At 38.5% G+C, this 16,727-nt stretch overlaps 1 protein-coding gene across 2 annotated transcripts; it reads right to left on the minus strand.

Moving 5' to 3' along the window:
- Positions 1-1,063: 1,063 nt before the first annotated feature.
- Positions 1,064-15,044, minus strand: ARL1 (ARF like GTPase 1). Of its 2 annotated transcripts, none has more exons than XM_072724720.1 (6): positions 14,311-15,044; positions 11,327-11,464; positions 9,091-9,172; positions 7,568-7,679; positions 4,275-4,458; positions 1,064-3,544 (listed from the first exon to the last, which is right to left on the minus strand). In XM_072724720.1, the coding sequence occupies exons 1-6, from the start codon at positions 14,312-14,314 to the stop codon at positions 3,519-3,521; spliced, it is 546 nt and encodes a 181-aa protein (XP_072580821.1). In that variant the 5' UTR covers positions 14,315-15,044; the 3' UTR covers positions 1,064-3,518. The 2 variants fall into 2 exon arrangements, with proteins under 2 accessions (XP_072580821.1, XP_025868896.1); XM_026013111.2 differs by having other exon boundaries at positions 3,127-3,549; positions 4,280-4,458; positions 14,311-14,771.
- Between the last annotated feature and the right edge of the window lie 1,683 nt (positions 15,045-16,727).

Below are 16,727 nucleotides of genomic sequence, written 5' to 3' on the forward strand. Positions count from 1 at the left end.
AGATAACTGAATCAACAGACAGTCCAGTAGAAAAAGTGTCGAAAGAGAGAAATAGGCATTGCACAGAAGAAAAATAAATGGCCCTTAAACATTAATACTTACCTGATATGGCGATACCAGTTCTTAAATATTAAAATGTACTTAATGTACTAGGTGGTAAGCAGTCACTGCCTTGAGACACGCAAGTGCCACCCTGGCTGTGTGAGTCCCTAGATTCCCTACCTCCCCACACCAAAATCACAGGATCAACACCTGGACTAGTGGGGGTCCTCCTACATCAGCTACGTCTGGCTGTTAAATATTCTGAATCACTCCTGTATTCAACCTCAATAATTATGAAAATGAAAATTAACATCAGAATGAAATTCCACTTTGAACCCTTTAGAGGCTGGTAAGGTTGATAACGCTAGATGCTGGCTAGCTTGGTAAACAAAGGGAACTCCTATAAACAACTCTGAAAGACAGTTTGGCGTTATCTCCTTCATACATATGGTATCTTTGTCTCCATCTACACCTGATGTGGAAGCAATATTCTTTAGTGCTTAATATATTTTGAAGGGGGAGCGGGGAGAAGAATCCATACTATGTGCCGGGCACTTTGCTGACATTTTATTTAGTCCTCATAGTATTCCTGAGAGCTGCCCAAAAATGGTTCTTATTTTACAGATAAAGAAACTAAAACTCCAGTTAAATAATTTACCTAAGGGTAACGGGTTGCATGTGGCATAATCAGGATTCACAGCAAGGACTGAAAGCCCACTCTTTTTATCAGTTCTAATTATGGAGTCAGAATATAGCATATGGCATAGAAATCAAATGTTCAAACATTCTTGAACTTTAGTATCTGTGTTTTGATGTAGTTGGTCTCAGACAAGAATTATCACACTTCCAAGGGGTTTGTAATGTGCCTAAAGCATAAATGTGGCGTGCATCACAGAAGGCTGATTTCAATTAATTCTAAGTGATTTAAAGTGCATGTACTGCCTTTATGAAAATTTTTAAATAAAAAAATCAGAAATTAACACTAAGGCAAAAATCAGAAAGAACAAATATCTCAGGGATATTGAGCACAATTTAGTAAATATTTATTGAGTGCCTACTGTATGCCAAGTGCACCACACTAGATGCAAGGAATACTAACAGTAAATAGGGTATGGTCCCTACCCTCATGGAACTTACATTTTCACAACTTAAAGTGTATCTCAAGTATTCTAATAACAAATTTCCACCATTCTCTTTTTAATGTGAACACATGACGCAGCACATTTACCAACCAGAGTTATAAAACAGAGTATTGAGAGCTAAAAGAAACCTTTGATAGGATTTGTCCAATTCTCTTGTTTTATGGGGAAAAAAAAAAATAAACTGAAGGAATGGCCACTTGTGCCTAGAACTCATGTGTTCAGATTTTAAGTTTGGAGCTTTTCCCACTTTCAAGGTTCTCCAAAACAATATTCAGTACATTTTTATAAGTATCATTCAAATGCCTGTAACTTACCTATGTAGTTGTTTCCTACTAGACAAAGACTTCGTAATTTATGTATATTAAAATAAGTGAATGTTCTATTTACCCCATTCTAGTCTTTGTGGTAAAACAGAGACCATGCTCATTCAAGTGCTAGTGTATGCTATGACTTCATGCGTGCTCAGTATTGAAGATGGCAAGAGTTTTACGTCCTGAGCAGCATCTGCCTGCCAGGGCTTCTCTTCCCCCAGGCTTCACAGTGTTCCTAAAGTGCTGCAGTGGGGTCAGGGGGACACTTAGCTACTGAAGTACAAACCCAGCCACTGACAACAAGGGGACCAAAGCCTAGGTCAAAGAGGTACTATTTTTCCTAGCTCGCAAACACAACCCACTATCTCAACCACACTCTTACTCTAAGATGCCATAAGATGCCAGGCACCACACTGGATTCTAAGGATAGTAATATGAAACAATCTGTCCTTCAGGAGTGATTTGGAAAGTGAAACAATAATTACATGCTAAGTAATATTATAGGTACAGCACTGAGAACACTTGGGCCTAGAAGAAGGTCTCCAAACAAGACTTCAGAGACCAAACTAAGAATGGGTGCTGGGGTATGGGCAAAAAGAGTAAAGTCCCACAGGTGAAAAGACAAAGCCACATTCATTTGATCTGATTGACCAAAGGTATGAAGAAAGAAGCTAGAGGCCAACGTCTGCAAAGACAGTGGCAGGACAGGAAGTGGACCACAGTGTTCCCAGGAACACCAGTGAGGGCATCACATTTTTTAGCTGCTGGTTGTCCAACTTCAAGATTTCCCCCCAGTGTAAGTAAATACAAGGGACCACATTCTGTCCCCACTGCAGCCAATCCTGTGGTAGACTGGAGAGTTTGAAAAGTTCCTTTGAACATAATTGTTTTTGACCCTATCAGTACGTCTGCTTTTTAAAACCAGGATTGTTCCATTTCTCCATGTATGACCAGTATTGTTTTGACTTTTCACCAAATTGGTAAATCCAATTACAGTTAATAAAAAAAATAAAAAGACAGTAATGACATCTTTTACAATGCTTCTTAAAATAGATTTTTAAAATTTCCTTTAATATGTTGTGGATTCCATCAAATATAACCATTTAGGATTGTTTTTACTACCTCTACTGGTATAGCATATTTATAGAAATTATTTTGAATGTACTATATCTACTTCAATTAGCATAATTTTACTTAAGCACTTAAGATTGTCTGTGTTGCCAGTGTTGACATATTCAGGAATTTATGGTGTAGTTTATGGGATAAGCTTCTGACCCTGAAATCTCACTTTGAGCCTGTTCCCACCTGGCAGGTGATCCTGAGCAAGCCAACTTATCAGAACCTTGGGTCCATGTTCATAAAATAAAGACATTACAACCTGTCCTACCTACATCACTGGGTTCCTGTATATATGTAAAATTTTTTCAACAACTATAAAGTACTATAAAATGACAATTACAGGTATCAGTGAGGTTAACCACCAAAATAATTTTTCAGCTTCATGCCTATTCCCAAAAGCTTAAAACAAACAACAAAACAGCTTAAATAAAATGGTCATTTAGCAAATGAAGACTATATTACCCACGCTTTGCTCCCCTCTACTGAGTCTAATCTTTGGAAAAACATAATCATTTTAGGGGGAAAAATCTGTTAAGATATTTATTAGTGTTTATACACACAAGATGCAACCACTAATTCAAAAATAGGAGGGTTTTTCCTCAGTAAGAGTACATTCTTTAATAGGAATCTATTTGAATATGAATTCCATACAAATAGAATATATACTTAACACAAAAAAGCAAGGAAGGATTTTACATTACACAGAACATTCAGTTGGTTCAATCATGGGTGAGCTACCCTTCCAACCAAATACTTATTTTTTATATTTATTACAAGTATTGTAGTCAGTTCAGTATATGCCAACAATTACACAGTTTTAACATTTAGTAGCACGAAGCATACTTAACTGCTTCCAAAGGAATATGTGATGTAGCTTCATTTCACAGGGGCAGAAGTAATTGAATTACTGTCTGCTCTTTAATGTTTCAACTAACCTGCAAAGAAAAAATGAACAGTTTCACAAAATTAACTTCAAACTTTGAGGTATAAAAGTTTTATACTGGAAGTGGATTCTAAAGCGGATTCCTTTTAAATGATGAAGGCTAAGACAGTTATATTGAAGAATGATGTTATGGACTCAATTTCCATGAAGGCGTTTTAGCTTTCAATTTTGTCTATGTTCTAAATGAATAATCAAAAAGACCAGCTTATCTTCCTTCCAGGCTGTAACTTCTGCAGCACGGCCAGATGTGGGTAACTCAGAGGTGAAAACTAGTCAAGGTCCTCATGGAGCTTAAAATCTGAGTAGATGCACAAATCAATTACAGGGCCACGTCCCTACTGTGCCACTTCTGTGACAGGGACATCCAGCTACCTGTGTGGTAAGGCAGTGGGCACGGAGACGTGCAAGGGAAGGTTCTTGAGAAGATAGTCCTAACCTAAGTCCTGAAGTATAAGGAATTGGGAGGATGCAGTAAGGAAGGGAAAAAGTATAAAAAAAAAGGCGGGGGGGTTGGCTTATCTAACTTTAATCAGTAAGTGTAACTGAAATAAAAGCCAATGCACATGAAGACCAGTGGCAGAGAAGACTGGAGGAACTTATTAATATGATAAGCTGCTAAGTAATCTGAATTTCATCCTTAATACTAAAGGGAAACCACACGTGTGCAAATAGAAGCACACAAAAACAATGCACAGATGGCTTCTGGAAATACAATACTTAACCATTCCATTGCCTCATCAAGGCCAGTGCCTTTGGTTGCTGAAGTTTTGAATATCTGCCATTTTCGGTCCTTCAACGCAGGTAACCCAAGTGAATTTGCCATCTCTGAGGGAGTCATGGCCTGTTCCATGTCCTGCTTATTTGCAAACACCACTAAAATGGCTTTTCTCAACTCTTCTTCCTAAATAAAAGAGAAAGTATTTAATTTTCTCTAGTCAATTTGCTCCCTTAAGTTTAGAAAGAAATGCCAACAAATATATTATTTTAAAAGTGTATTTCTTAATTATGAATCTATAATGTTCATTATAAATTATTTGAAATTATAGAGAAGTATGAAGAAAAGAAAGCTTCATCCATAGTTCTACCTCCCAAACATGATCGCTGTTAACATTTTCGGTATTTTCTACTGCTTTATAATTCAGATACTTCTTGTTTATTAATAAATATATTTACACATTTTTTAAAAAGATTTTATTTATTTATTCATGAGACACAGAGAGAGAGAGAGAGGGAGAGAGAGAGAGAGAGAGAGACAGAGACACACAGAGGGAGAAGCAGGCTCCATGCAGGCAGCACTGACGATGTGGGACTCCATCCTGGGTCTCCAGGATCACACCCTGGGCTGAAGGCAGCCCTAAACCACTGAGCCACCTGCTCAGCCACTCAGGCTGCCCCATTTACACATTTAAAGTCACATTTACATACAGACCTATATCCTGCTCTAAAAAATATTAAATCATGGCCATTTTTCCAAATAATCAAAATTTTTCCAAAAAAATTTTAATAAATATACTGTATACTAACTGTTCTTCAGTATTAGACTCTTACTAGATTGTTTTTACTTGACTATTAACAGAAACCACAGGGACACACAGTCATTACACAGAAATCTCTGTATGAATCTCTTATTTCCTTAACAAATTCTCTAAAAATAGAATCAAAGTATGAACTTTTGGGGGGTTCTTGTTATATATACTAATAAACTGCTTTCCAGAAAGGTTATAACAATTTAAACTCCACCGTTTGACAGTAACATCCTTCAGTGCAGCCTTGGAAGAATTAGAAATTACATATTTTTCCAAAGCATCTCATTAAATACTTATCAAAGTATTCAAAATGCAAATGTTAACAGTAATAAGAGTTTTCTCCTCTGCACTGTAAGTTCATGCTCAGTTTTCTATTTATTTGCAAAAGAATCAATTGTCTTGATACAATTAAGAACACTAATCCTCAGTCACTGGTTATAAAACTCCAGATTTCCTGTTTTTATACCCTAATTTGTATTTGTGGGGTTTTTGTTTGTATTAATATAATTAAATGTATCTTTTCTTTCAGAATTCCTTCCAATCTTTTGATTTAGAAAGACCTTTCTTACCCAGAAATTTTACACATATTCACATACATATTCTTGGGAGTTAATGATTTTCATTTTTTACATTTAATTCTTTACTCCAGACAGAATTTATTTTTGTGTACAAAAATAGTATAACTTGATTTTGTCTTTAAGTTTGAATGTAATAGACAAGAGACCTGACTCTTACGCTACATGTACTTTACATTATATATTTATTGACTAAATTGATTAAAAGTTAATTCCTAAAGAAAGAATACAATTTTTAGTTCTTTCTCATACAATTATACAGGTCAAATCCTAATATCACAAATAACAACCCAGCACAACTCAAGAACTGTAAACTAAAGCTAATAACCCATTTCTTTTACGCAATATTTTATGATAAAAATCCATGATACCGTGTGAATTACATCTAACCAAAGCTTTTATTTTAAAAATCCATTATACTGAAAGCAGTTAAATAGTTCCTTAAAATTCCTTATACTTGAATTTTAAGAAGCTCTTATGATAAATATGATGCTATATTGTGAAAAAAATTAAGCAAAAGTTACAACTATTAAATCTGTAATTTATAACTCAGAAGCCATTAAGAAGTGAGTAGTCAAGAAATCAGAAGTCCAAGGTATTCCAAGAATGCTTCTACCTAGGTAATCAAGTGGCCTAGAAAATATATTTAAGCATTCAATGATTGAATAATTCAGAATCATAGCTCTGGTAGGAAAAGGAAACTTAATCTAATTTTCTCAAGCAAAGGCAATTTCATTATTACTTAAATTAACCATTAGTATATTTGAAAAGCTTATTTAACAACTGGAGATTTCTTACACTTTTGATTATCATTAATGCATCCTCTGATTTCAGTTAGCCAATAAATTATCTTACGAACTTCAGTGACTATGTTTTGAGTTCTTAAACAAGTGCTGTACACTGTTCCACACATCAGGATTATTAGGGTAAACTCAAAGAATTTACATTTTTTGGGTGGGAGACATACATAAGTAAACAAATATATTTTAAAATAATGGAAAGATGGTATATGTGCTGCCAAAGCAAGCACATAAAATAATGGAAACACTAAGTGGTACAAAAAGTAAAGTAGGATAAGGTGTTAGAAAATAAAAGAGGCTGCTCTCTGGGGCAGAAACATGAGGTAAAACCTGTCAAGAAGGTAGCCATGCAAAGATTTGGAGGAAGAGTGTTTCAAGCAGAAAGATGAGCAAGTGCAAGAAGCCCTAAGCCAAGTGTCCAGTGTAAGCTTGGTGTATCCAAAGAACAGAAAGGTTAGTATGGCTGAAGGACTGTGAATACAAGGAAGAGTAAAGAATGAAAAAGCTGGAAGAGATAAACAAGGGCCAGAGGTGTGGCAGAAACCCAGAAATTCTAAAACAAACAGACCTCCTTGTTGTTTATATCCTTATCTGCTTTCATAAGCTAATTTCTACAACGAGAAATAAAGACATTTTATAAAAAGCACTTCACAGGAGTAACTTAAAATAATGCTTTCAGTTTGGAAAGAGTTTAGCTCTGAGCTTCCTAGAAACCAAGAAATCTAGCTTAAAACACGAAGTTACACAGCTGGAATATTTTTTTCTCCATTCCTCTTCCCAACAGAATTTCTGGAAGAGGAAATAATCTGTAGAAGAGAAAATGATACTAAAGGCATGGGAAGGAAAATCTCTGCTTTCCTTTTAATTATTCCTGCATGTGGTAACAATGAAACAGCAAGCAAACATAAAAGATTTCGGGCAGCCTGGGTGTCTCAGTGGTTTAGCGCCACCTTCCACCCAGGGTATGATCCTGGAGACCAGGGATCGAGTCCCACGTCGGGCTCTCTGCATGGAGTCTGCTTCTCCCTCTGCCTGTGTCTCTGCCTCTCATGAATAAATAAATTCTTAAAAGAAATATATTTCCCCACAGTTGAATAAAGTTTTCTTACCTCCAACATGGCAACTAATTCTGATTTGGAAATGCCAATTCGGTCTCGGTCACAACTGTCTACTACATAAATGACTGCATCTGTGTTTGAATAATAACATCTCCAGTATGGCCTACAGAAAGTTCAGGAAGGGAGAATATATTATTATTTGAAAGTAAAAGAACCTGCTATGTTAATTTATAAGCCAGGACCTGGCAAAGATGGGGGGTGGGGGGTTTACATGCCAATCTTGCCCCCTCCATGTTAGAATCAATGCCATAATGATTCATTCTTTCTGATCGGTATGTATCATATCCTTCAGATGTGATGAGGGTGGAATGATAAACATTAAATCACAGGATCAAGAAGTTTCCAAATGAGTTCAGACTTGAAGAAAATAGTTTATAGTCAATCTACAAAAATCACTAAATGTACGTTATACATAGACCTTACTGTTAACATCTAATAAGTCTCTAACTAGGGACCCTAAGGAATGGGTTCTTGGGGTGTCTGGGTGGCTCAGTTGGTTAAGACACTGCCTTTAAGCTCAGGTCATAATCTCGGGGTCCTGAGATTGAGCCCCAGGTTGGGCTCCCTGCTCAGTGGGGAATCTGCTTCTCCTTCTCCCTTAGCTACTCCCCCTGCCTGTGTTCTCTGGCTCACACACTTTCTTTCTCTCAAATAAATAAAATCTTTGAAATAAATAAAAAGTAAGGAATGGGTTCTTAAATTTTTTTTTAATTTTTTTAAAAAGATTTTATTTATGAGAGACACAGAGAGAAAGGCAGAAACACAGGCAAAGGGAGAAGCAGGCTCCATGCAGGAAGCCTGATGTGGGACTCGATCCTGGAACTCCAGGATCACGCCTGGGTCGAAGGCAGGCGCTTAACCGCTGAGCCACCCAAGAGTCCCTTAAAGATAACTTTTAATACTTTTAATATGATTTTTATATACCAGACATTTAACTGATTACTGAAGACTTCATGAAGTAGAAATGGCTAAATTTAGAGAGGGACTCAAAAGTGGTTCAAAAATAAAAGTAGGTTAAAAGGCAGCAGGATGTCTGGAGAATGTACCACTTATGTTTTAAGATGGTAGGTACAATAGTGAGCACCCACCAAACATTCACAGTTCCCATGCCAAGCACAGAATACTGGACAGGAAAGCTAAGTTCTGAAAGGCATCTATGTTCACATTAGCCCTAAATGGCAGGCTGAAAGTTAATTTATAAAATCCAAAACAGTCTGTCTCACAAAGTGACTGATAAGAACTAAATGGAAGACCCTTTTTAGTTAAAAACTACTCAAGTAATTAGACCTTGAGATTTTCTTGAAAAAATTCATTTAGGTGATATCCGAAGAACTGGCTTCCTTAAATTTTTTTTTAATTTTAATTCAATTGAGAGAAAGGAGTTTTACCTCATTTTAAACTAGGTGTCTCCCATTTAAATTACGAAAGAAAACATATTTGGGTTAATTGCTCTTAACCTTAAAAGGGCCAATAAATATTCAATACTACAAAGTAATCTGGTCGATGTACCATACCTGATACTTGTCTGTCCTCCTAAGTCCCAGACTTGGAATTTAAGGTTCTTGTATGTTACTGTCTCAACATTAAATCCAATAGCTAGAAGATAAATCAAAATCAGTAGTATATGTAGACTAATGCATTCTAGCTTCAAAGTATCCAATCTAATTTTTAGCGCTTAATGAATTATTACTGAATCACATTACTGATTGAAATATTATCTCATTTAAGACAAAACAGTTTCTGTGCTATATATACACACCATCAATTAGCAAGACCAGCACCACTTTCAGGTGTGTAAGAATCCCCAGTCACATCTGCAAATATAGAACTTTTAGCACAATGGAAAACCTACCGTGTTAAACTCCCCACATAATACAATCCTGGCATACAAGTGTTTAGAAAGTTATGTTTAGAAAGAACAGCTGTAGACGTATTACAAAAAAAGTGGAATTTTGATAGGCGCAAGTAAACAGGAAATAAAACCAAGAAAGCCTAAATTCTAAACTTCAGCAGGTAGGGACTCAGCAACAGCTATACACCCCTTGATGGAAACTGGGTTCTCCAAGTGTGGCAATCTCACAGACCCTCTGCAGACTTCCTCAAAGAGCTCATTTGTATTAAGGTCATGGCTGGATGGTCAAAGGGGAGGTATCTCATCTCTTTTCCCTATCCTTTTTAGGTAGAACTCTAGTACCAAATTACTAAGGCAGGATACTTATTTTCATTAGGGAGGGTGGAGAAGATGCTGAAAAAACTATTTCTAAGATTCTATAAACTTAAAAAAATCCAAGTAAGAAATGCCTTACAGCTATAACTGGACAATTGATTTTTGTTTTAAATTTAAGTCTATATTGGTAAATGATGCTAATGTGTATATGGTTAAGTATTCCCTATCAAAACTAAAACATAGCTATAATAAACCTGACTGAAAAACTAAAACACAAGTTCATGATGTCTCCCTTAGAATTAGGTGGGAGTGTAATCGCCATCTTTATCTCAATTACGAATACTGCTTAACATGCACAGGACAAGAGTATGCTATAAAGTGTATTTGCTGAAATGCAATACACTGGGCTGCGTGCACTGCAGGATCCAAGACTTCACCACAGCAGAGATGGGCGACTCCGAGAAGCAAAAACCAAGGGAACTGAAATTTACTGAAGGTGGCATAAAGAAATAACTAGATGCCACGGTATTTAAAAAGTTCTTCTTTCATAACAACTAGACTTTTTTTCTTTTAATCTGGAAATTTAAATATTACTAAATATAGAAATACCTTGCATGACAGAGTGATTTTAGAGGCATAATTTAACGCTCTTGAGCAAATTCTACAAACTGTTAAACTTAGTTTATATATAATTTCTAAGTAAATTCAGATCAACAAATTAAAAAGTATAAAAAACAGTATTCTCATGTAGTCAAACAGGACTGTTTGAAAATATTCTTCTAAGATATTGACAGCTGATTTAAAGTTGAGGTGTCTCTTGATATTTTTAGGTACCATTTTAATTCAATAGTCTCTTCAACTCAGTTCTTTGACAAACAAACAATAAAATTAAGAGAAACAAGTCTTAATTAAAATATTAATACAGGGGAAAAAAAGCACTTCGGATGCAATAATACCACTTAACATCCATATAATTCTTTAAACAGATTTATAAAGTATTTTATATACTTTACTTATTTCTCCCTTAAGTCAGTGGGTATTATCTTCATTTTATCCATAAAGATATGGGCTCTCAATGAGATTAAGTGGCTTAACTCTAGCTAACTTTAAAAATAGCTCTAAATAGGGGCTCCTGGGTGGCTCAGTTGGTTAAGTGGCTGCCTTTGGCCCAAGTCACTACCCCAGGGTCCAGGGATCCAGCCCAGCGCCACCCTGCCCTCTGGCTCTCTGCTCAGCAGGGAGCCTGCTTGTCCCTAGGCCTTTCCTCTGCCTGTCACCCCCCTGCTGGTGTGTGCAAGGGCTCCCTTGCAGGCTCTCTCTTTCTCTCTCAAATAAATAAAACCTTCTAAAAAAAAAAAAAAAAGAAAAAAAGAAAAAGCTCTAAACAGCAAAACCCAGCCATGCACAGGGTTTACAAATTGCCTCTAAATTTATGAAAAATAATGTAATTAATATTATGCCCACACTGGAAGTTTACAAACTCTACTATATTAAAATTACATTATGTGAACTACTTATCAGAAATAAAGTTATGTTAGATGAAAAAAAAAAACCTACAATTAGTTTATCATACCAATACTTACTAGGAATAGTAGTAACGACTTCTCCAACCTGTAATCTGTACAAAATTGTAGTTTTTCCTGCTCCATCTAATCCCAAAATTAAAATCCTCATTTCCCGGGTTCCAAACAGACTGGAAAAAATACTTGAGAAAAAGCCACCTGAAAAAAATAATAAAAGAAAAACATCATTTTGTAAACTAAGCCCACAAAACATTTAATCTTGCCCTTTGAAAGCTACACCAAATTAAATAATGCTGTAATATCTTCCTCAATTCTTAGGTACATAAGTTTGCTCTCAATGATATATATTAATCAACATCAAACAAATAATTACTGATTGTCACCATGTCCTGCATACTGCGTCAGGAAGGCACAGAAGATAAAAAAAAAAAAAAAAAAAAAAAAAAAAAAGGAAGGCACAGAAGATATATTCCAGATTAAGAGAAACAGAACCACTGCCCTCTGAGCTCATGAGAATATGGATACGTTGGCGCGATCTCACAACCCCCAAACACCATACGACAAATCGAAAGGACAATGAAACAATGAGGTCCTCACATGTGAAAAGCAATTATTATCACTGTACAACCACCAACATACTACCTTCAATCACTGAGATTTCTCTGTAATATTACTTGCAAAAGAAACTGAGACACAGAAGCCCAAAATAACAAAAACTATTTTTGAGAGAAAACTCATTTAAAAAAATAATAAAGCTTCACTCAACGTATCATGAAATATTTCCAGAAAAGTTTCCTATACGTAAGGCATTGTGGAATATAATGATGGTTCTCAGAGGCTGGGGGAGTGGGGAAAAGGAGAGAGATGTCAAACAAGGGAACTGACTTTCCTTATAAAATGAGTAAGTTCTGGAGACCCAATGAACAGCATGGTAACTACAAAAAAAAAAAAAAAATCAATATACTGTATACTTGAAATTTTCCTTTTTTTTTTTTCTTGAAATTTTCTAAGAGAGTAGGTCTGAAAGTGTTCTCACTAAATACAAAAAAAGCTCAGGTGGCAGATGTATTAATTAGCTTGATATGGTAATCCTTCCACAATGTATATCAAAACATCATATTGTATCCCTTAAATACGTGCAATTTTGTCATTCATACCTCAAGAAATCTGGAAAAAAATTAAAATTATCCTTTGTTTCAGCAGGGCTTCTTGGTAACAGATTTAGGTATTGATTCATTTGGGTTGTATTTAAATAAAAAATCCCTAAGAGGGGAGGTAGTGATTTAGAATCTTTATTATTCTTTTTACAACAAAAGAAAGCAGATTTTTTTTTTAAGAGTAAGAGAGAGTGAGCTTGCCCAAGGGTGGTGTGGGGCAAAGGGGGAGGGAGAGAGAAAGAATCCCAAGCAGGTTCCACACCCAGCATAAGCCAACATGGGGCTCAATCTCATGACCCCGAGATCATGACCTGAGCCCAAATCAAGAGTCAGAGGCTCAACAAACTGAGCCACCCAGGCGCCCCAGAAGCTTTTTTAAAATACATTTTTTCTTTTTTTCTTTATGATCGCAAGAAAGCACTTTGGCCCTTCCACACTAAAAGCCATTAGAGAAGATTAAAAGGAAGTTACATTAACAATATAAAAAAAAACAGCAGACAACAAAAATGATGCTACATGCAATACATGGTTATCTGACAAAGAAATGGCACAATTAAGGAATCCAAGTCTGGAAAAATGAAGACACCACAGGCCAGAGAACTTTGGGAAAATGTAATAGGTGTATAATTTAAAATCTTTTCTACCTTTTACACCGTAAAAAGAAAAGAACTTGGGGTGCCTGACTGGAGCTGCAAAGGATGCAACTCCTGATTGAATTCGAGCCCCATCTTGGGTGTAGAGATTAGTTAAAAATAAAATCTTCGATGAAAAACAAAACAAAACAAAATACCGAAGAGAGAAATGAAAAAAGTAAAGTGCTTGTGATATTCCAGGGCAGGAAGTAAATCCCCCAGAAAATCGTAAAGGAATTAAAAATAGGCCAAAGAATTTGCATCATGTGTCCAGTTGTAAACCAATTAAAAACGCTGCACCTTCGTCCGGGATGCAGCAGGGAGGGAAGCTAGGTACTGCTGGCACTTGTGATGACAAGGGAGTGCCCTCAACCAGCACTCCAAATACCGAGATTAGAACATAGAAGACTCCTAACTCTGGGGAAAGAACTAGGGGTGGTGGAAGGGGAGGTGGGCAGGGGGTGGGGGTGACTGGGTGGCAGGCACTGAGGTGGGCACTTGACGGGATGAGCACTGGGTGTTATTCTGTATGTTGGCAAATTGAACAATAAAAAATAAATTTATTATTAAAAATAAATTAATTAATAAAATTAAGTGAGGTCTTCAAAAAAAAAAAACAAAAAACTCATTCACTGACCCATAATGACCAGTACCGTCCCCATTCCCTTTTTCCACCTCAACTATGTTATCTACATGAAAAGCTACAGAGAAACAGGCAAACGCCAAGTGGTCTATAAAATATGAGCAACAATTCCCTTTGGATTTTTTTAACTGCTGCAATCCCAGGGTCCAAGAAGAGAGAACCAGGCTTCCACTGCGGGGTCAGACCTCCTCTGTCACGCAAGATCCCTCGGCGCACCTGCGACTGGCAAACGCCAAGCCTCGCAAGGCCAACTCTGCCGCCTGCCCCAAGTCGAGGGGGGTCGGAGGAGGTGACGGAGAAGTTCCTGCTCAGGGGGAAAGGACTCGGGGCTGGGTTCCCAGGCCGCCGCAGAGCCCCTACCCCCTGACCCCTCCGAGGTGAAGGGGACAAGAGCGAGGGCAGGGGCGAACACTCAAAGCAGCGTCCAGCGCCACAGGTGAAGAGCCGTGGCAAGTTCAGTCCTCAAGGATCCGCCCCTGAAAAGCTCACTGCTCTGGGCTTCCCAGGCCGCCGCCCCACCCCCCACCCCCACCCCCGCCGCCCCCCGCCCGCGATCCCAGCCCTCAGCCGCAGCCCTAGGAGCGCGCCCGGAAGCCCTTCTCGGACCCTCACCCATGATGAACCGCCTGTCCGCCCTCGTCGGTGGTCAGAGACGGGCCCCGGCCTCGGCAGCGACTGCTATTCGAGCCTCGGCGCCGCCACCCCTGCTCGCCCCGGCCTCCGGCCTCCGGCTCCGGCTCCAGGCGGATCCCTTGGAAGTCCGCTCCGCCAGCAACTTCCACGTCGGACTCCCGGCGGGGGCGGGAGCGACGGGCCGCGGCGGCTACGCGCCAGCAACGGCGACCTGAGCGTCCGCGTCGTCGCTTTCGACGACAGTCCGCGGCGCGCTGGGTGGAAGCCAGAGGATAAAAATATTCAAGGACCCCAAATCTCTCGTGTTTCTGTTTCCTTGTACTGAAAGGGCTTCCAACATGGGGAAATTCGAATTTTCGTTTTAAATTGTGGCACCCGATAGGGGCGAATCTGCCACCCAAGAATTCGAGTTGGGCCTCGATGCAGCAGCCCAACGGGACGCAGACACCGGGTGCAGCGCCGCGGGAGTTGCAGGTCGTCCAGCGCCCTGCGGGGGCGAAGCACCTTTCTCTGGGTGCCTTCTCCCGCACGGAAGTGAGACTGCGTAATAATAGTAGGAACAGCCCCGCGCCGCCAATGCGAGTCAGCCTTAGAGCCGCCTCGGCTTGCCGCAGGTTTTGGGAGGCGCAGTGGCCTGTAGGGTCGTAGCGTCAGCGTCAGAGCCCTTCATCCCTTTCTTCCACCTGAGCACCTGGCCTCGTATCTGGGTCGGCAGTACGGACGAACTGATTCAGATGACCTGTTCGCTCGCTCGAGGGGCGTCTGTTGAGAGTTTTCTTGATTGTGGGAGGAAGGAAGCGACGCTTGGACGATGGGAAGAAGGGATTCTCCTAATCTTTATAAAGGTTGAGGGTGCGTATCTTAAAAACTCGAAAAGGTACACAGAAAAGTAAACCCATACCTAGCCTCAGATCCCACAGTTCTCCGTAGAAGTCACCATTGTAAACCCTTTCTTTGGTCTCCTTACAAATAAAATTTTTACGTATTTTGTTTTTATTTAAAGCAGAGCTTTTCATCCATTCAACAGAAGTTCATTGACTTGTTTTTTTGTTTTTTGGTTTTTTTTTTACTTCAATTTTTAAACTTCTCCAGCTGCCTAGGCATTGAACTAGACTTGCCTATTGCCCTCGCCTCTCTTCCCCGCTTCTAAATCATAAATTCTCAGAAACTTTACTCTCAAGGAAAAGTTTGGCTTTATTTGTTTTTTGTTGTTGTTGTTGTTGTTTAGAAGGAGACAGTTGAGCGACTCTATTTAAACACCTGGACCTTTTTAAGGTTGTGCTTTGTAAGTATTCCACCGTCCCAAGGTGTTGGATATAAGTGGGCTCAGGTTCCATGGACCCTTTTCACCTGTTCTTCATCCACCTCCAGGTCTTCGCCAAAATTAGCTACTGCCACTTGGCAAGTCTTGGCCGTTGCCACTTCAAATTTTGCCCATGTCAGATTTAAGTTGCCAGCATAATGCACATAGTTCTCTGAAAATACAAATTCCCTTTAAGGGATAACTAAAAGGAAAGTTTACACTGTAAATTTTATATTTGCATTGCATGTTCTGAGCGAAATAAGCAAATGAGACCTGTGCGAGGATGCGGTGTAAACTGAAGTGCTATATGCAGATTAAAAAGCACTATTAATGCTATTAGATGGCATTTTAGCCTTTCATAATGTGTATTAAGCACCTAATTACAAGTCCCTATGGAAACAATGTGATAAAAAAAACAAAAACCCTGTTGGCAATTTGATCAAAAACTTTTTCTTTAAAGATTTATTTATTTATTTGAGTGGGTGGGTGGGGCAGACGGAGAGAGCCCTCCAGGTCAACTCCTTGCTGAGGGCTGGGCTGGATCTCAGGGACCATGAAATTAGGACCTGAGCCAAAATTGAGTCAGACGCTTCATGACTGAGCCATGCAGGTGCCCCCAAAACTTTATTTTTTAAATTTACTCATTTAACTCTTCGCTTTATTCATATTTGATCTCATTGCCTGGTTGCATCAAAAGCTCTTCTCCATTCTCAGAAAACTTGATCTAAAGAAAAATCCCCAAATATTAAGAAATTACCTCTAAGTTTTTTCTAATGTAGTTTTAGGACAACTTAGATAACTTTCCTGACCACTTACTATGTTCAACTTACTATGTTCACTTACACTACACCTATTAGTCTAAAACAATCTCTACTCTCAAGGTTCTAACTTTTAGAGGCACTCATTAACCCAAGCCTGTTTAAGACAAAAATTTAAATGGTTTCACAAAGTGCTGAGACAAATTTATAAATAGCAAAGCCATAAACAGCTTAGAATAACTTAATCTTTATTGGTGACAACATTGTGCCTCTTCTCCCTTCTTTCAATTCTCAATTCCTAAGACCAGAACAGTTCCTAATTTCATAGGAACACA

This window comes from Vulpes vulpes, chromosome 10 (assembly GCF_048418805.1).
Source record: "Vulpes vulpes isolate BD-2025 chromosome 10, VulVul3, whole genome shotgun sequence".
In the NCBI taxonomy this organism is placed as follows: Eukaryota; Metazoa; Chordata; class Mammalia; order Carnivora; family Canidae; genus Vulpes; species Vulpes vulpes.